The sequence below is a fragment of the Neomonachus schauinslandi genome, chromosome 4 (genome assembly GCF_002201575.2).
Source record: "Neomonachus schauinslandi chromosome 4, ASM220157v2, whole genome shotgun sequence".
Taxonomy (NCBI): Eukaryota; Metazoa; Chordata; class Mammalia; order Carnivora; family Phocidae; genus Neomonachus; species Neomonachus schauinslandi.
This window is the reverse complement of record NC_058406.1, coordinates 101,367,073-101,388,166: the sequence shown is the minus strand read 5'-3', so window position 1 is coordinate 101,388,166 and position 21,094 is coordinate 101,367,073. Positions and strand designations below refer to the sequence as shown.

The following is a 21,094-nucleotide window of genomic DNA, read 5'->3' as shown; positions in this document are numbered from 1 at the left end:
TGTTAATTTCAATTGCTGATGTAGTGTGAAAAGTTATTTATAATGGTACAGTTACTTTTGTTTAATAACATAAAAAAATTAAGCAAATTAATTTTCACTGCTAGTCTTAATTTGCATGTTTTAGATTAAAAAGTGGTTGAAAAGTATGGGGCGCCTGGGTGGCTCAGATGGTTAAGCGTCTGCCTTCGGCTCAGGTCATGATCCTGGGGTCCTGGGATCGAGCCCCACATTGGGCTCCCTGCTCGGCGGGAAGCCAGCTTCTCCGCCTCCCTCTGCCACTCCCCTTGCTTGTGTTCCCTCTCTCACTGTGTCTCTCTCTCTGTCAAATAAATAAATAAAATCTTAAAAAAAAAAGTGGTTGAAAGTAATGTTAATAAGTGAGAATCATAAAAGTGTTGAATTCCCTAAATTTTTCAATCTTATCAGTCACTAAAATTACTGGTGTATTATTCTGTGCCAAATGTAGGTGCTGACTCAATGAGGGAGACTTGTTTTAATATTATACTGGCATTCTTTTTTTTTTTTAAGATTTTATTTATTTATTTGAGAAAGAGAGCACATGAGAGGGGGGAGGGTCAGAGGGAGAAGCAGACTCCCTGCCGAGCAGGGAGCCCGATGCGGGACTCGATCCAGGGACTCCAGGATCATGACCTGAGCTGAAGGCAGTCGCTTAACCAACTGAGCCACCCAGGTGCCCCTATACTGGCATTCTTTTTAACATACAGTCAGTATTAGATGAGCAGATTGAGAGTTCCCAGGGTTTTTTTTTTTTTTAAGATTTTATTTATTTATTTGACAGAGAGAGAGAGGGGGAACACAAGCAGGGGGAGTGGGAGAGGGAGAAGCAGGCTTCCCGCTGAGCAGGGAGCCCGATGCGGGGCTGGATCCCAGGACCCTGGGATCATGACCTGAGCGGAAGGCAGATGCTTAACGACTGAGCCACCCAGGCGCCCGAGTTCCCAAGGTTTTTAATAAGTTCAGTAGATAGGTCTGTCTCAGCTGTAGCACTATTGCTATAAAATTAAAGGGTCCGAAGTATGTCTCTCTTCCTGAGTGTAATTGAGTCTGGATATTTTCTTCTTCTTCCTTTTTTTTTTTTAAAGGATTTTATTTATTTATTTGACAGAGAGAGACACAGCAAGAGAGGGAACACAAGCAGGGGCAGTGGGAGAGGGGGAAGCAGGCTTCCCGTGGAGCAGGGAGCCTGATGCAGGGCTTCCCTGGGATCAAGACCTGAGCCAAAGGCAGACACTTAACGACTGAGCCACCCAGGTGCCCTAAGTCTGGATATTTTCTTTGAGGTTACACATATATACTGTATTTGTGAAGTATAGTGCTTAGAAATTGGTTTGTGTTTGATGATATCAAAATATATAGGCATTAGATCATTTAGTAATAACAGTACTCTATTTGCATTCATTCAAGAACTGTTGGTGCCTACTATATTTTAGGAGCTGTACTAGGAAGACTATGTCAAGAAGTAAGGAGATCATAAAATGTTGGGATAAATGAGTAGTAGAATTAGGATTTAAATATTTCCTCCTCCTTTGGACTTTCTGTTTAAAGAGTAAAATAATGATTATCTTAGTATTAGAGCAAATGTATTTTTGCCCATTGTAGGTCTAAGAACTGTTTAAAAGGATAGGGCTTTCAGAATAAACAAACTGGCTGTAAGCTGTAGAACTAACCATTAGCCCTCCTTTTGCAACTGCTATCAGACTTTTCTACATGTGGTTTTATTTATTATATCTAAATAGTATTATAGCATTGTGGGGAAAAAAGTCTCATTTAATCTTTAAACAAATTACTGAATCTTTTTTTTTAAAGCAATTTTTTTTCTTTTTCTTTTAAGATTTTATTTGTTTATTTGACAGAGAGAGAGAGAGTGCACTAGCAGGGGGAGCTGCAGAGGGAGAGGGAGTGGGAGAAGCAGGGCTGGATCCCAGGACTCTGGGATCAAGACCTGAGCCGAAGGCAGACGCTTAACCGACTGAGCCACCCAGGCGCCGCATTACTGAATCTTTCAAGGGCCTTAGTTTTCCATGTCTGTAAAATGAGGCAGTTGTGTTTATTCCTCTTGGTTTGTGATTTGAGCTTTTGGGTATTTTTGGATTTTGTATGAAGGAATTTTGTTCTGTAGTTTTCCCACATAGATCATGTGATACCCACTGAATTCCCCCCCCCCGCCCCCACTGAATCTTACTCGGATATAGATTTTACTTCTGAAATGAATCTCCTTTATAAGTTACAAAGTATATTATCTTGTTTTATGATAATGAACAATCTTGAAAATATTAAGATTGAGGACATCATAATATAAAGCAATGCTGGGGCGCCTGGGTGGCTCAGTTGGTTAAGCGACTGCCTTTGGCTCAGGTCATGATCCTGGAGTCCCGGGATCGAGTCCCGCATCGGGCTTCCTGCTCAGCAGGGAGTCTGCTTCTCCCTCTGACCCTCCCCCCTCTCATGCTCTCTCTCATTCTCTCTCTCAAATAAATAAATAAAATCTTAAAAAAAAATAAAGCAATGCTGAGATTTTCTTTTGTTAAATGAAACAAAACAGTACACTCTTAATGCTGGTAATGTTGATTGAATAAAGTAAAACCTCATTTTTTGAAGACTTGGGACTCTGTGACAGGTAAATTTGGCCTGGGATAATTTGATTTTCAGGGCTATTCTTTTTTTTTTTTTTTTTTAAAGATTTTATTATTTATTTGACAGAGAGAGACACAGTGAGAGAGGGAACACAAGCAGGGGGAGTGGGAGAGGGAGAAGCAGGCTTCCCGCCAAGCAGGGAGCCGGATGCAGGGCTCAATCCCAGGACCCTGGGATCATGACCTGAGTGGAAGGCAGACGCTTAACGACTGAGCCACCCAGGCGCTCCCAGGGCTATTCTTATAAAATCTTTGTTTCTTTTAATTTTTAAAGTTTTTCAGTTAACTCATTATTTTCTTACCTTGTAAAGCTTAATGACTACTTTGATCAACCAGTTTGTATGTGATCTTTACTGCCCTGAGAGTCCCTGAAGTGAATTAGATCATATTTATAAAGTTCTCTTATCTCATTGATGGAATGTCTGTACTATTGTATTTAGATGAAGAGGTATACATCAGAGGTTCAGGGATTGCTCTTGTGGGCACATGGTAGAAAGGAGAATGGTGCTAAATTATTTTATTTCAAAGGCTGTTACTTAATGTAATCTAAAGGTCTTTATTCCTACCTTTTTGGTTTTAAACTGATATATATATGTTTTTTGTTTATTTATTTGTCAGAAAGAGAGAGGCCACAGGCAGGGGAAGTGGCTGGCAGAGGGAGAAGCAGGCTCCCTCCTGAGCAAGGAGCCTGATGCAGGACTCTATCCCAGGGCCCTGGGATCGTGACCTGAGCCAAGGCAGACGCTTACCTGACTGAGCCACCCAGGCATCCCTAAACTGATACTTTTAAAATGAAATGACGGTGATAGTAGTTGATGATTTAAAAAAAAAAAAATGTTTTTACTTGGCAGAATAGAAAAGTTGACAATCTTGTGTGGGTTCTTAATTTTTAAATTTTTTTTTTTTTTAATTTTTAAATTTTAAAATTGAACTGCTTTGGGGTGCCTGGCTGGCTCAGTCGGAAGAGCATGTGACTCTTGACCTCGGGGTCATGAATTTGAACCCCATGTTGGATGTAGAGATTACTTAAATAAATAAAAGCTTTAAAATTGAACTGCTTTATGGAATCTAAAAATCAGGAGATCAGTCTAAATTGGTGTTTCTCAAAACTGTGTGCCAGGAGACTTAACTATGAATTCAGAATCATGGTAGAATGCTACATACTAAATCTTCTTGTCTCCATTCCTCCATTTCCCCCTTTACCACACAGAATGGCATATTAATGGTTCTGAAAAATCATTCAGTAAAGCAACATACTTAATAATATTGTTTAATCCAACCTTTTCCAGATTTGTTTTTTCTTTTTAACAGACCACTGATTTAATATCTTGTGGAACATGGTTTAAGAAATGCTCCACATTAAAATTGCTCAGAGGAGTTTATTAGAATCTACAATTTGTTGAAAACTTTATGTTCCAGGCCCTATTTCATTGATGAAGTGTGACTTTACAGTTGGTTTGTTTCTCTTGCTTCCAGTCCAGTTTTGTTTAAACTTCAGATTCACTACTTTTAACCACTTAGGCTCTTCTGAAACATTGTTCAGTTCTTATTTCGAGGCTAAGTACCTAAGATTAGGATATTCAGAGAAGTTTGTTTTATGAAGCTTTACTTCCTTAAGTGATTTCATTAAAACGTATACTTTGTACATGATTTCAGTGACTTTTAATCCCAAGTTATTTTTCTTTCTCTACCAAGCATGCTTTTCTTTCTCCACAGTGCTTGGAATGGAGAGCTTCAAGTATGTTTTCTGGGAGAATGAATGTTGTCAGTTTATGTAAGAAGATTCTGTCAGCCTCAGCTGAATGTAAGAAGATAAAAGTTTTCTTCCAAACCAGTGGAACACATCAGAGCTAAAGGCAAACTTTTTGTATCATTTACCATTTTATATCTGTGCCACTGGGTTGTCCTCCTTCTTGCTGCCTTTAGTGGGAGCAAGCACAGAACATTATAACTAAATCTGTTCTGGCTATATTGTGTTACATGAAGTTAACTTTTTCTCTGATAATTTTTGTAGTTTAGTCTGTTCTTTTTTTTTCTTAGAAAATTTGGCTGCTTATTCATCTGATCAAGCTTGTATCAAGGATGTTTGGTCCCATGTGACCTAATTTTCTGCCTTGTTTCACAGTGTGCTGAAGAAGGTTGGTTGATATACACTCCTGTTTGGAGTCCCTGATACTGTCAATGTTCAGTCATGGCCTGGAATGAAGGAACAAAATGATGAAGGTTGTATATGTTACTGTTCTTAGGGAGTGAGACCATAAATCAAAGCAGTTTTATTGGCCTGGAACTGAATCACAGCTCTTCAAACAGTATTTAAATTGTATAGGTATCTTTGTATAACACTTAAACTGTATGTAGCTGGATGTTCTTTATTTTTTCTTTTCTTTTTTTTTTTTTTGTAAACTGGTTTTCTTTCTGATTAATAGCCAAGGGAACAATCACTTAAGATTTTTGGAGTTCAAATGCTTAAACTGGAAACTTTCATCTTCCTTTTAAATGAGTAGTTGGCCACATGAATGAGTGAGACTTTCTTGTTTTCCTGAAGTAGAGTTGGGGGAGACAAGTAAAAGGACAGCATTTGTGCTCTAGTTTTACAGATGGAGAAATAGGTCTTCACAAAGACCATGAAGGTAATGCTGGAACTGGAAACAGAACTCTAGAGTTCTGTTATCTTTGTTTTGGGGTACACTCGATGCTTTTGAAAAGGGATGAAGTATACCTTGGTTTGAAAAGAAATGATCATAGGGGATTTATGGAAAACGTCTCTAGAAAAAAGCAGTGTCTTTGACCTACAGATGTAAGCTGGCATGAAATTCAGGGTGTGGTGGGTTCTGGTCTAGGAGCTATGACGTGTTTCAAACAGTGCATGTTCCTAATTCTTCCAATTAAGAATTTCTGAACGGTTTTGCGAGGTGATACTCAAAGAGAATATGAACAAGAGGATAGGACTAAATATTGTGATCTTAGTTTTTGACTGTCAGACAAGACAGAAAATAGGCTTCTGTTTTATTTTTTTTAATTTAAATTCAATTAATTAACATATAATGTATTATTAGTTTCAGAGTTAGAGTTCAGCGATTCATCAGTCTTACATAATACCCAGTGTTCATCACATCACGTGCCCTCCTTAATATCCATCACCCAGTTACCTCACCCCCTCCCCTCTCTCCTCCCCTCCAGCAGCCCTCAGTTTGTTTCCTATCATTAAGAGTCTGTTATGGTTTGTCTCCTCTGATTTTGTCTTGTTTTATTTTTCCCTCCCTTCCTCTATGATCCTCTGTTTTGTTTCTTAAATTCCACATATGAGTGAGATCATATGATAATTGTCTTGATCTGACTTATTTCGCTTAGCATAATACCCTCTAGTTCCATCCACATCATTGCAAATGGCAAGATTTCAATTTTTTTGATGGCTGAGTAGTATGCCATTGTGTATATATATACGCCACATCTTTATCCATTCATCTGTCGATGGACATCTGGGCTCTTTTCTATAGTTTGGCTATTGTGGACATTGCTGCTATAAACATTGGGGATCACTTTTGGATTACTACATTTGTATCTTTGGGGTAAATAGGCTTCTGTTTTAGATAAAATAAAAAAACTACTTAGGTGCTGACAGTGAACATGTAGAAAAGCAAAGCTGTGGGAATTAGGAAATAAGTAGAAAGTCTGTTTCATGTTCTGAATAAATATTGGATACAAATTTGCATAAAGTTCAAGAGTATCCATATTTCAGTGTGGGACTTAATATAAATAAGTCTTGGCTTGTAGCTCATTGTCCTGCTAAAACCTAACATATTTTGATAATTGATCCCTTGAATTTTAAGGAAAAGAAAATAATGCATTAAAACCACCCTTTCCCTTTCTCTTCAGTATTACAAGTGCACTCTTGTGCTATTCTTCTAAGTGGGTAAGCATCAGGGCTAGGCTATACTTAGGGAGTTGTTCCTGATTCAGGAGATTAACGGTGAAAAATATTTCTGTTTATGGGTATTTTTAGATGGAACAGGCAGTGGACCATCTGAAGCAGTTCATTCAAGTGTACCTGCTACTGAGTATCTTCACTAGAGTTTTATACAATAAACTTTTAGACCCTTGGGGGGAAAGCAGCTTAGTTTGGTGCAAACAACAAGGTTCCAAATTCTAAAGATTCTGGGTAATTAACCTAGGTTTGTTTTACTTCTCTTTTACAGATGAAATGATAGAAACGACCTAATGAATTTTTTTGATAAGACTTTGTGACAGTGGGGACTATATATGTTGGCAGTATTTTAGTGGTGGGGGGGTTAGTGTGATGATTTGATGTGTTAATGTTGAAGCAGAGGAAAAATTTCCATAGTGCCAGACATATATGGGTCATTATCCTTGGTTTGCCCCTCCTCCTTTCTTTCTTTCTTTTTTTTTTAAATTTTATTTATTTATGTGACAGAGAGACAGCAAGAGAGTGAACACAAGCAGGGGGAGTGGGGGGGAGTGGGAGAGGAAGAAGCAAGCTTCCCGCTGAGCATGGAGCTGAACGGGGGCTCGATCCCAGGATCCTGGCATCATGACCTGAGCCGAAGGCAGATGCTTAATGACTGAGCCACCCAGGCGCCCCTGGTTTTCTTTTTTTAAAGATTTATTTATTTCCTTTTTTAGAGAGAGAGCAAGGGGGAGGGGCAGAGGGAGAGAGAATTTTTTTTTTAAGAACCTTTATTTTTTAAAGATTTTATTTATTTGAGATACAGCAAGAGCGAGTGAGAGAGAGAGTGCCAGAGAGCACGAGCGTGGAGGGGGGGGGGTCGGGGTAGGGGGGATGCTGGGCAGAAGGAGAGGTCAGAAGCAGACTTTCCACTGAGCAGGGAGCTCGAATCGGGGCTCAATCCCAGGACCGTGGGATCATGACCTGAGCCAAACGCAGATGCTCAACCAACTGAGCCACCCAGGTGCCCCCAGTAGAGAGAATCTTAAGCAGGCTCCCTGCTGAGCTCGGACCCTGACTTGGGTTTTGATCCCAAGATCCTGAGATTACGACCAGAGCTGAGACCCAAGAGTCAGACACTTAACCGACTGCGCCACCCAGGCACCTCTCTTTAGATCTTTTTTAAGAAAGCATTTGAATATTTAAGTTACCATTCTGACTGTCTTTGACTAGCCAAATACGGCTTACATCACTTTCTGATAAGACAAAGTTTATTTAGGGTTTAGAGAATACAGGGAGCAAGAAAATAGTTGAAAATGTCTATTTTAATAGGTAGTTAAAAAATATATATATATATATATATATTTTAAAGATTTTATTTATTTATTTGACAGAGACAGAGATAGCGAGAGCAGGAACACAAGCAGCGGGAGGGGGAGAGGGAGAAGCAGGCTTCCCCCCCAGGAGGGAGCCCGATGTGGGACTCGATCCCAGGACCCTGGGATCATGACCTGAGCCGAAGGCAGACGCTTAACGACTGAGCCACCCAGGCGCCCTAAAATATATTTTTAAGAAGTACGATAAGTGGATGATAAATAAAATACTTTAGGATGGTAAAAAAATAAAAGTATATAAGGCAGTCTCTAAAGTATATTATTACTATTATTATTATTTTAAGATTGACTTATTTGAGAGAGAGAGCACAGGAGCGAGTGCATGAGTTGGGGGAGGGGCAGAGGGAGAGAAACTCAGACTCCATGCAGAATGTGGAGCCCAGCTGGGGGCTTGATCTCACCACCCTGAGATCATGACTTGAGCTGAAATCAAGAGTCAGATGCTTAACTGACTGAGCCACCTAGGCACCCTTAAAGTGTATTCTTTCTTTTTCTTTTTTTGATAATTTATTTATTTATTTGATAGAGTGAGAGAGAGAGAGAGAGAGAGAGCATGAGTGGGGGGAGGACAGAGGGAGAAACAGACTCCCCGCTGAGCTGGGCAGTAAGCCAGACATCTGTCCCAGGACCCTGGGATCATGACTTGAGCCTATGGCAGACACTTAACCGACTGAGCCACCCAAGTGCCCCTAAGTGTATTCTTTCTTATCACTGCCAATGCTTGATATTTATTTAAAAGAGAAAGATTCATGGTACTGAAGGAAATAGAAGCTGATTTAATGGAATTGTTCCAGTTATTCGAATTAATATTTCTGTTAAATGCCTGGGAATATTAACTTTTATTTGGAACCATTGGTAGTCAAAAAATAGATTAGAAATACTGTAAAACTGGGGCGCCTGGGTGGCTCAGTCGTTAAGCGTCTGCCTTCGGCTCAGGTCATGATCCTAGGGTTCTGGGATCGAGTCCCACATTAGGCTCCCTGCTCGGCGGGGAGCCTGCTTCTCCCTCTCCCACTCCCCCTGCTTGTGTTCCCTCTCTCGCTGTGTCTCTCTCTGTCAAATAAATAAAATCTTTAAAAAAAAAAAAAAAAGAAATACTGTAAAACTTCATTGTAAATTCCTAGTCTACCAGTTGATTTATACTGTGATTCAGTTTGTGTCTTCTACATGTATATAGTAAAAAAATAACAGTTTTTGTACCCATCAGTTTTATAATCTTATACTGTTCTGATAACTAGTGGAGATTTTTCATTAGATTTGAAGAGAAAATTAGATCATGAATTTATTCCAGTTTTTAAAAAATCAACCCAAATTAAAAAACAAAAATCTGACATTCTTCCTCTCAGTGGGAGATCTCCAGGGGGGAACTGCTTAGGAATCCATTCTGCGAACTTCTTATCGAATTCTTTATTTGCCAGAGTGTAATAAAAAAACTATCCTTGGAATCAGCAAGTACATGTAACATTTCTTCACATCAGCTTGTATACTGCGTATTACTCTGAAACTGTATGCTTAGCTTTCTAATGAAAGACTTTTATTTCTTCTTTTCTTTTATAGGAATATATTTGTCCCAGATGTGAATCAGGCTTTATTGAAGAAGTGACAGATGATTCCAGGTATTGTACAAGCTCATGAATAAATCAGGCGTTCTGTTAACCAAATTATTTTCTATCAGCATCAGCTGAATGAATAGAAGGAAATTTGTCTTAAAACGTATGCTCTCTGCATAAGAGGGAGAGAGGGAAGAAGAGGGAAGGGTAATAAAAATGGGAAAATTTGGGATGTGATCTGATAGTGGGTGTGATGAGATCCACTGCTTCTGATTGTGTGTGGCATTCCTTTGAAACCTCTATATCCATATCAGAGTAAATCTGGTAAATTTTCATATATTTTCTGAGTCTTTGGTGTCCCTTTAGATTATTGGGTGGTTTTTAGTGACCATGCTGTTGCCTAAAGGTAAATCGCTGTTATACCTCTTTGGTTGGGTCGGGAGTGACTTCTGACAAAGATATCTATCTAATAAGGTAAACAGGCTGGTCTAGCCAGGGAAACTGAGTTATTACTCTGCTTTGAGGAAGCCTTAGGATCCTTATTCTTACTAAAATTATTGCAGTCAGACTTACGCCATCTTATTGCTGTAATATTAATTGGGTTCATAATGCTTGAAATTGGCTCTCATTGGTCTTACTAAAGATATAAAACCCATTAAAGGGGGAACTATTTCTGAAGGTGACAGTATTTTATAATACTTCTTGGTTAATATGAATAAAACTATAAAAACTTAATAAAAAGTAGAATAGCATTGGTAGGGTGGCCTTTTTTGGCACATTTGTTCTTTTGTGGCTATGTGATTAGATAATTTGGTTGGACAATTGAAGAAATCTGACTGGATTAAAAGAACCTGTAATCTGAAGCTTCTTTTAATCTTGGAGTGACTTTGGAGATTTTAATGGACGTAAATAATTCCTTTACTGTTGCTGTTGGCAGACTCTAAAGTTGAAGGTCGCTTCCACAACCAGGAAAAACTACACATTTTACAGTATGTACTATTAGTTTAACTTTATTAATGAGTGGTAATTATATATATATAAATGAACTGGAGCTTCTGGGGCAGTATATGGCATGGGATCAAGTTTGGAACACTTACATGGTGATCTAATAATCTTGGTTTTGAATAACAATACCAGCTCTAAACCTGTAAGATTAGCATGACAGTGAAATGAGAAATTTTGTGTGAATAGCATGCTAACTTGGGGCAGCTTTTTATGTATGCTGTTATAATGGCATCAAATACTTACTGCAAACCCTTGTGTTCTGCATGTGTTAAATAAAGAGCATATTGGTTGTTGGGAGGCAGTTAATGGATTTTTTTTTTCCTAAGTTTTTTAAGTAGTAATCCTGGTTTCTTTAGCCCTGTGTACAAAGTATGGTTATAAATGCGGATAGTGATTACCTGCAGGATGAATCTTTTTTTAGAAAGGAACTATGAATTTTATGGATCCTGCTTTCACTTGATTTAATTCTTTTATTTGTGCCTTTGTAGGCCAAAGATTGACCTGTACAGGTGCTATTAGTAGCAAATGCTCAAATGTACAGATTTTATGTCTTTTGAAAGATCGATGTTTTAAATGGTTGAAGAAATGTTTTTCTTAGAATCAGTATCTTAGAGGTAGCATGGTATTCACTTTCTATTAAGTTCATAAACATTTGCTGATTTTTGAATACTTAGCGATTACAATGGTAAGTAGTGGATGGTAAAAATTACTGATAGGAGGTCCTTACAGGTAAATGTTGGATAATGGGCTCCATATGCTACTAGACATTGATCAGAAGGGCATCTTGTAAGTTTTCTTAAGTTTTGTAACATCTCTCGGAACAATGTGGTTGTTTTTATTATCCCTCCTCTATGATTAGCCCTGTCACTCTTAAAATATGGAGGAATTTGAAGGAAAGGGAATGCTGAGGAAGTTTCAGGGGGAGCAGAACTATAAAGACAGAGTTGATAGCTTTAATTACCAAGGATATTTGAATCCCTGAAACAATGTAGTAAAGGCAGGAAGGAGCCTGAGAAGCCTGTCTAGGCTTGAGCAATAAAATGGGTACACAGTGGTAGTTGAATTATTTACTTATTTAGCATAAATATACCAGTACATCTGGGCTTGTTCTACATTTGAATGTTTTTAACTTCTGAAACAAATGCAAGTGTTTAATGGTTTCTAATTAGTGAATAAGGCCTGAGCATGACTACATAGAAAATGGCATTAGCTTTGCTTTTTCACTTTTGGTTTCAGACTAACCAAAGTGTGTTTGTTTCCTCAGTTAGCTGAGCGCAGTGCCTGGATTGGTGTTCTGAAAATGAAAGCTATCTGTAGTAGTTTGTAGACTTGTATTTGGGGTGAGTGTGTGTACACGTTTGTGCATAGGCTTGTGTTTCTTGAAGTAAAAGTGATAACTAGTAGTTCTTGTGATTCTTCCCATTCCTTTCCCCACAAAATGTTAGCCATTTTACTCTCCTTTTTTGCAGATTTCATGGGAACAATGGGATCTAATATTTCTCCCTAGTCTTTAGGAGTAGTTATTTTATTGTTTACACATTTTTTTTTTTTTTAAGTAATCTCTACACCCAACGTGGGGCTTGAACTTACAACCCTGAGATCAAGAGTCACATGCTCTACCGACAAGAGTCAGCCAGGCGCCCCTATTTACACATTCAGTATTAACTCAACAACTTTTATTTTCAAGTTATCGATATATGATGTGACGTTGCAGGGTTTTTCAAAAGTGATGAGTGCTCTGTATAATGTCTGACACACAATAAACACTTTACCTGTATTTGTGGTATTAACATAGTCTTTACCCTCTGAATTTATAGATACATATATATGTGTTTTATTTATATATGTTTTTAAGATTTTATTTATTAATTTGAGAGAGAGAGAGAACGAGCAGAGGGGAGGGACAGAGGGAGAGGTAGACGGATGCAAGACTCCATTCCAGGACCCTGGGATCATGACCTGAGCTGAAGGCAGACGCTTAACCGACTGAGCCACCCAGGCGCCCTGAATTTATATTTATGAAAGGAGGGAAAGGGTTAGAAGTGGATGAGATAAATTCTAGATATTTATAATAAGGTAGAATTTAGAATCAGAGTGCAGAGGGGTGTGGATCCTCATTTGGTTGGTGAGTTCAGAAAAGGAGGAGGTAGCATTTGAGATGGGCCCTGAAGGATGGGTAGGATAATGAAAGAATAGGATAAACTATCAAGAAAAAAATATTTATTGAGATCTTTTATAATGTGCTAACTATAGTACCAGACCCCTTATAGTACTATATTTAATCATTCCCAAGTAGGCTCAAATGTTGTGTTCACCTGGTGGTTGAATGATTTTTTAGCAAACATTATTTTGAGAATCTTGTTTTCTTTGCCTCCTTGAGAATAAATGTTTTTCTTCTTTTGCCAGGTCAAATTTGAATTGCATTGCTGGCTGTAGTTCCTTCTTCCTACTTTGTGGTGGCCCGTCTTTCCAATTTTTCACTTGATTTGTACTTGATTTTGTAGTTTGTTACAATATTTTTCATAGATTAATCCACATGCCAGTTCTTCATAATTTCCTTCGTAGGTGTCACGTTGGGTTGAGTTATTTTTCCTTATTGGGCCTTGTTCTCATTGTACCATTCTATATTTAGCTTCTGGGAGGGAAGCTTGTTCCTAGGAATAGAATCAGTACTCATTCCTTTTTCTCTTCAGTTTTTTAGGTAGTGGTGGCAGCCGGATAGACAATAGCACATCAACACATTTTGCAGAGGTAAGTTTTCCTTTGGCTGTAGGGATTCCGTATGTAGTAGGTGGATGTTAAAACCATGACAGATTTTCACCTCCCAGTGCAGCAAAACATCAGAATGTATAAGAAAAATGTGGGCAAGAGTAGCCCTTAGAAAGATTTGTGTTTTTAGTAGTTGGGCCTTTGGCATGTTACTTTTGGTAAACCAAAAGAGAGAGGAAACTCCTTGATCTGTGTTGTTTTAAACCTGGTGGTGGTTTCAATTCTGTTTTCTACTTCCTTAATTGTGTATATTGTGTGAGAGAAGGAAAAAAGCTTGTGTTGTTTGTGAAATAACAGTGCTATAGACTGCTTTGGTGGTGTGACAGCCAAGTAAAGAGCAGGCCAGAATGAGTTGTAATTGAAGTCACCATTCAGCTTTACACAGAGGTACTGGTTTTTAGAGATGGCCTCTAACAAACATGGTGGTTTGGTATGATTGGAATTGGGGGCCAGGTTCAGGATATGGTATTTACTTGCCTTCCAGATCTCAAGGTGGGACCTATAGTTAATTTCCAGTTCTGTATGTAATGTAGCATTCACAGTTCTGGGAAAAAAATCTTAACTATGATTTGAAAATAAGGCATTAGTTTGCATCTTGGAATACCATTTTACATTAAATTCAGAGTAATTTTTTTTTTTCTCATTTCATTCATTGATTCAGAATCTCTTGTTTAGTTTTTTTTGGACCATTTTAACCATTTTTAAGTGTACAAGTAAGTGGCATTAAATGCTGTTTTTAATCATTTCGAGCCCATAAAAAAGACAGACCATCTATCTCATCCTACAAGAAACACTGGTTTGCTTTTGCTTCTATTGCCACACAACTTGGTTGGCTTTAGAAAGCTAACAGATGCTAAAAGAAAAAAATATTAAATCCCATAGTCATGATTTGTGTGTGTGTGTGTGTGTGTGTGTTTCATGATCACATTAGCCTTTTCCAGAGAAATCTCAGCTGCCTAGAAAGCTAGCAAAATTTTCTGATATTTATTTATTTGTGGGTAAAGTAAAACTATTAGCAGTGCATTGGACAATTGGTGTTCAGTAAGAAGCCCATAAAACCCTAATCCTCTCTCCTTTATCCTCTGAAAATTATCTTAAGATGTGTAGTCCCCCAGATTTTTATGTTAGAATTATACTCAGGAAGCTTGATGAAATGTTTGAGTAAAATTCCTGTTTTACTAAGGATATTTTCTTTTACTTATAGTCTGTGTACTTCTTAATATCCAGTTTTAAGTTTTTTGGTTAACTCTGAAGTGCCTTAGTACATGGGCCGATTAGAGTGTGCTTTGCAAGACTTTTCATGTCTTTGAACTCCTATTTTTCTCGTTTTGATGGATTGAAAAACATTATTTAAAATTTATTATGCTTGCCAGGCCTGGAAGCCTTTTTGATTTTAGTATGTGTTTCCCTGTGTGTGCTATTCCTGATAACACAGATTGTTGCTTACTGATTATGCATATGCTGAAGAAACTTCATCGGATTTTCTTTAAATGTAAGTCTCTTAGGAAATGGAAAAACATTGGTCTGTCAGTTTTATAGATATGACTCATTGGGGGAGATGCATTAAGAAGAAAAATAAATATAGGTAGTCATTTTCCTAACTTTAGTATTGCTAAATCTGTCACTGGTGGCATGAGCTATCCTTCAGGTGTTAATTTTGCCGAATCATAGCCTGTGGCTTCATGTCCCTTAGGGTTTATAGCAAGGGCAGGATTATGCCCAGTTTTCACTCTGTAGAATTCCCTTGTCATCATGCCTGAGTATGTCAGTTTGCTCCTTTTTAAATTATATTTTGCATTTAAAAAATAGGAAAAAACCCTGTCTTTATGATACAGAAATTGCCAGGGATTTAAATCAGTCAGCTTCTTAGCTGAATGTTTTATACACAGCATTCTGCTGGAAGTAGGGACAAGAAGCAAATGTCATGGTTGCCTGGCCTGCAAGGATCTTATAATTTAGATGGGCAACAAGTGCAAACACATATGAAGCAAATAAGAAAACAACAGAGTATACAGAGAGTGTGATAAGCTTATTGTGGGGCGTATGTAACAAGTACAGTAGAAGGGCGAGATTGGTAGGCTGCAGCTTCTGGGAAGATTGGAGTGTTTAGGAGGGGAGAGAGGTCAAATGACATAGTAGTATGCCTGGAACAAGATTGCCTGAATTCAAATCCTGGGTCCACCACTTAACTGGCTCTGTAACCTGGGCAAAATTACTTAGAATCTCTTTGTGCTTCTGTTTCTTTGTCTGTAAATTGGGGAAAATAATATCTACCTCATAGGATTGTGTGGATTAAATGAATTAACACATCCTAGGTATGTAGGCCAATGTACCTGCCATGCAGTGAGTTTTAATACATTTTAGCCATTATTTAAACTTCATGGAAAAGGTAAAACTCCCTCATTGGGAAGTTAAAACAAGGCATCACGTATTGGAGCCTTACAGGGTAGATGGAATTCACATATGCAATGAGGTGAGGAAAACTATCTCAATAATATTCATAAGCTATAAGGTTTTATATTCATGTCTCTGGATAAAACACTTAAAAAATTATAAATAGAAACCGAAGTTATTTTCCTTTTCCATATTTTAGTTTATAATTTCAGCAAAAGCTTATGCTGAATTTTGTTCTGTTTTTCTTCAGCCAGAGTTCCTTGTACAGAGAAAAGGTTATTTTCTGTTTACTAATAGCTGAATTCTTAAAATACTAGATGTGTTAGAAGAGGCTTAGTCCAAGCAAAACTTTTAACAAAATCAGTATTTTTAAAAATTTTTTATTAAGTGGGTCTCGGAGAGAGAGAGTGGGTGAAGCTGGAGTGAGGGTGGGAGGAGGGTTTCCAGTTAAATGGGAGTTTTGTTTGAGTATTGTGTGAGGGTCAGTGGAGAATGAATCTAAAAATGTTGCTAGCAGTTTGTAGAGAGGAAGGACATTGCTGTATTGAGGCTCCTGGTGGTAACCTGGGAATTGAGCCCATGGCTACCTGAGGGTTTCATTGATTACTTAAAAGCTTCTGACCATGACCTGGAGCCAGTGAGACCTCTGATCTGCTTCTCAGCTTACCTAAATGGATCACTTCAGTGCAAGAGCGGCTTGCGGCTGCTGCCTCCGATGCAGAAAATAAGATAGATGGCTTCCTGGACACACAACTCCCAGTATACACAGGAGGGTAGGGTGCTCGAAGCAGTCTGATTTAGATTTATTGATTTAAAATTTCTTTTGGTACATGATGTAGCATTATAATGACAATAAAAAGGTACTAAAAACATCTGGAGTCGCAGTATTCCAGGAGCTCCTTTTCTCTACACATTTCCTTTCAGGTTTTGTCTTGAGTCATTGGTACCAAAAGATACTATAACAACATTAAGAAGATTTTTTTAAAAAATGAAAAATCTGTTTTCTCATTATTTTAGCTTTATTTCTTTGCATAATACTTTACATTTTTTGCCTGCATGATTCATTACTTTTTTCAGAGGCATTCACAGTATACCATATTGTATTTCTGCTTTTTAACATTTATTTAGGATTATGTAAAAAATCTTTTTTTGTCTCGTTTTATTAAAAGAATTATAAATTTTATGAGTTCATATTGTTTCATGTCTGTACTGTACTTATTAAACTGTTATCCTATGTTAAACATGTCTGGTTATATGTGATAGTTCATTATTGATTGTATCTCTTCCTCTACCTCTGAATCTAGAACACATTGAGAAATATAGAAGCCAGATGGAAATAAAAATTTAGCTTTATTCAACCATATTGGAGAACATAATGGATCTGTGGCCAAATGGACATCCTAAGTCTATATAGGATGACTCACCTAAGAATTAGAGGTTGCGGAGTAGTCATTCATACTCAGAACTATTTCTTTTGAATTTGTGTAGCTTCCTAATACGTGAACCCCATCCATTGGAGGAATGAATGAATGAATCAGCAGATGTCAGGCTCTTGTCACTCACCAATCAGATACATCACTCCTCTGGTAGAGAAGAGTAATGAGGAATGAATGAAGAGGTCAGAGATGGAAATGAGAGATCTGATTCTTCCCTTTTCACTTTGGGTTTAGTAATTTAAGCCTGAAGTTAGCAGGGGTATGGGAATAGTGACTGTCACAGCTGGGGGAGATCAGTAATACGTAAGAACAGTTTTGCCTTTACCTTCATAAAGAAGGACTGTCTCCAGTACCAACTCTGTTCTTTTTTGTGTGCTCCTGGGACCTGTGGAGAAGACTCTGAAATGGTAAAGAACAATATAAAGTAAATTACATTAAACTAAACAAAATTGTTGATATTCTATTTTTGACCTACAGAAATGGCAATTTTATTATTTTTTTTTAAAGAGATTTATTTATTTTAGAGAGAGTGCACTTGGGCAAGCGAGCACAGATGGGCTGAGGGAGAGAATCTCCAGCAGATTCCCCACTGAGCACAGAGCCTGACGTGGGGCTTGATCTCACAACCCTGAGATCATGACCTGAGCCTAAATCAAGAGTCTGACACTCAACCAACTGAGCCACCCAGGCATCCCCCAAAAATGGCAATTTTAAATGATTCAATCTAGTAAAAAGAAGTTAAAGATTTTAAACCATCCTTACCCAGGTTAACCATCCTTTACCTGTTTGCTATTCTTCTCAGTCTCAGCCGGAGGGCTTGCACTCAGATGCCAGTTGCAACCTGGATTGAAAAATTCAACCAAATCTTTCGTGTGTCTCATTTTTTGAGCAGTTGCAACCTGGATTGAAAAATTCAACCAAATCTTTCGTGTGTCTCATTTTTTAGTGTGAAGACTTAAAAGAGCTCATTTCATGGTACCTGCTTCACATCCAGTCCATTTGGAAATGTCAAGTAAAACTCCTGAGCTTTTCGCAGTTGTTGAAAAAATAACTCTGTTTCCATAATTGAGTGCATATAAGTTCACACCAATAACCACAAATTAGCAAAGACCACAAACTTAATGGTAACTGAAGGAAAAAGGATAAAACAAAATATTCTTGGTGTCAGCCTTGCCGGTTTCTGTTCAGCGAGTGCAGTTGCCCAGAGTCCATGGCCTGTAAATTTAAACTCATTTGGGAAAAGGTGCCTTTCAAGAGATTGTTAATGGCTCAGTGTTTATATTACTGGAGGAATCGGGGTGTACGTCATATTTTTTCTTTGTGAATGGCATTTGAGCTCTATATTTTGGTAAAATTTAGGAATTTGCCATGGTTGCAACTATAGTCTTGAGATTTCTTTTTGAAGGCCCTTTTCTTGCCTTGGCAGTATATTATAAACCTCTGCATTTCCATTTACTTTTATTATTATTTTTTAATAAGGTTTTATTTTTATTTTTTTAAAAAGATTTTATTTGTCAGAGAGCGAGCGCGAGCGAGAGTGTGTACAAATAGGGGGAGTGGCAGGCAGAGGGAGAAGTGATGCAGGACTCGATCCCAGGACCCTAGGATCATGACCTGAGCCAAAGGCAGATGCTTAACCAACTGAGCCATCCAGGTATCCCTCCATTTATTTTTAAGTCTTATATTCCAAGCACCCTGAGTTGATTTGAGGATGAGCATGTTTTTTTACTTTTCTTTCAGTTATCCTCTCTGCTCCTCGAAATCATTTTGAAGTTTATTATTCTTCTTAAAAAATTATTCTAATTTTTCCTTAATTTATTGAACAAATCTATTTCCTGGAGACAGACCTTTTAAAGTATAGGTCTTTTAAATTGTCCTCTCAGCAATAATTTTACTCAACTTTCCATTTACCTCTAAGTAGAAGCTTTGTTTCCATGGTAAATGGGACCCCTGCACTTCTTTGCCTGTTTGCCAATAAATGCTACTGCCTTTCTCAGGATGAAGATATAGTTTAAGGTCGGTCTCCAGTATCTAAAAACCAAGGATCAAGAGTTATCCTCCTTTTGGGTTCACACACAGCTCAAAATAAGATAAAGAGGTGGTTGGAGCTACTAATCTAATGCCATATAACTGCTACCAATGGCAGATTAAAGGTAGAATGCTTCTACAGCCATTATAACCATATAGTAACCATATAATTATCTTCCAAAATGGTATACTTTGTGAAAATTTACATAAAAATAATAAAAATAAATAATAAAATTATAAATATTAAAATAATAAAATTATATAATTAATAATAAAATAAAAATTATATAAAATAAAATTTGAAAATAAAAATAATAAAAATTATATAATTTTTTGGAAATTTATTTATTGGCCAAAACCTGGTTTAGTTATCTTGATGGACTTGTTAAACAATTGTGTTCAAACATTTTTTGAAAATAAAATTCTAGCAGGGACCTGGCTGGCTCAGTCGGAAGAGCATGTGACTCTTGATCTAGGGGTTGTGAGTTTGAGCCCCCTGTTGGGTGTAGAGATTACTTAAATAGATAAATAAATAAACTTAAAAAATATTTTTTAGAGATATTAAAAGAACAGAAAACTGTAGGCCGGTATCCCCTCATGAACACAGATGTGAAAATCCTAAACAAAATTTTAGCAAATAGAACCCAACAGTATCTAAGAAGGGTTTGACATCATGCTCAAATGGGATTTATTTCAGGAGTGGAAGGTTAGTTCATAATTTGAATGTTAGTTCAACATCAAACAACGTAACTCATAGTACACTACAAAGTAAAAATCATACAGTCATCTCAATGGATGCAGATAGAACATTTGACAAAATCTAACATCAGTTTTTTTTTTTTTTTTAAGATTTTATTTATTTGCGAGAGAGACAATGAGAGACAGAGAGCATGAGAGGGAGGAGGGTCAGAGGGAGAAGCAGACTCCCCGCTGAGCAGGGAGCCCGATGTGGGACTCGATCCCGGGACTCCAGGATCATGACCTGAGCCGAAGGCAGTCGCTTAACCAACTGAGCCACCCAGGCGCCCCTAACCAGTTTTTTAAGAGAGAGAGAGCGCGCACATGTTTGTCTGGGGGTGCAGAGGGAGAGGGAGAGAATCTTAAGCAGGCTCCATGCCCAGCACAGAGCCCAGCTTGGGGCTCGAGCTTACAACCCTGAGATCATGACCTGAGACAAAATCAAGAGCCAGACGCTTAACTGACTGAGCCACCCAGGTGCCCCTAACATCAGTTCTTGGAGGTTCTAACGGGAGTGCAGCTACTCATATACCCTTGACCGAAGAACGGTCCTTCTCTGTTGGGGAAGGTCGTCCTCTTCGACCGAGTGCGCAGCTTCAGGAGGGACGCACATGGAGTGGTGAGGGAGGAAGGGGACCCCTGCCTAGCCAGCCAGATCAGCCGAATCAACCCTGGCGATCAGTGGGGTGACAGATGTTGCAGCCAGATCACCCTCACATCCCTAACATCAATTTTTTTTTTTTAAAGATTTTATTTATTCATTTGAGACACAGAGAGAGAGAGAGAGATCATGAGCAGGGAGAGAGGAAGAGGGAGAGGGAGAAGCAGGCTCCCCGCTGAGCCAGGAGCCCGATGTGGGGCTCGATCCCAGGACTCGGGGATCATGACCTGAGCCGAAGGCAGACACTTAACCATCTGACATCATCAGACACATAAAAACTCTGAGCAAACTAAAATAGACGGGAACAGCCTTTATCTGACAAAGTACATCTACTAAAATCCTACAACTCACATCATAATGGTGAAACACATTGTTTTCTAACTAAGATCAGGAACAAGACCAGGATGTCTTTTCTCATCACTTGTGTTCAACATTGTTTTGGAGGTTCTAGCCAGTGTAATAAGGTAAGATAGGTAGAGACAGACAGATGTGTAAGTGGTATCCGGATTGGAAAGGAAGACGTAAAACTGTCTATTCACAGTTGGCATGATCTTTTATGTT

At 38.2% G+C, this 21,094-nt stretch overlaps 1 protein-coding gene across 1 annotated transcript in view; it reads left to right on the top strand.

The window, feature by feature from the left end:
• Positions 1–21,094, top strand: part of RNF115 (ring finger protein 115) — a 67,078-nt gene that overhangs the window by 9,680 nt on the left and 36,304 nt on the right. The window contains exons 2-3 of the mRNA XM_021688147.2: positions 9,510–9,568; positions 13,201–13,258. Coding sequence (XP_021543822.1) covers positions 9,510–9,568; positions 13,201–13,258 — 117 coding nt within the window. The remainder of the gene's footprint in view (positions 1–9,509; positions 9,569–13,200; positions 13,259–21,094) is intronic.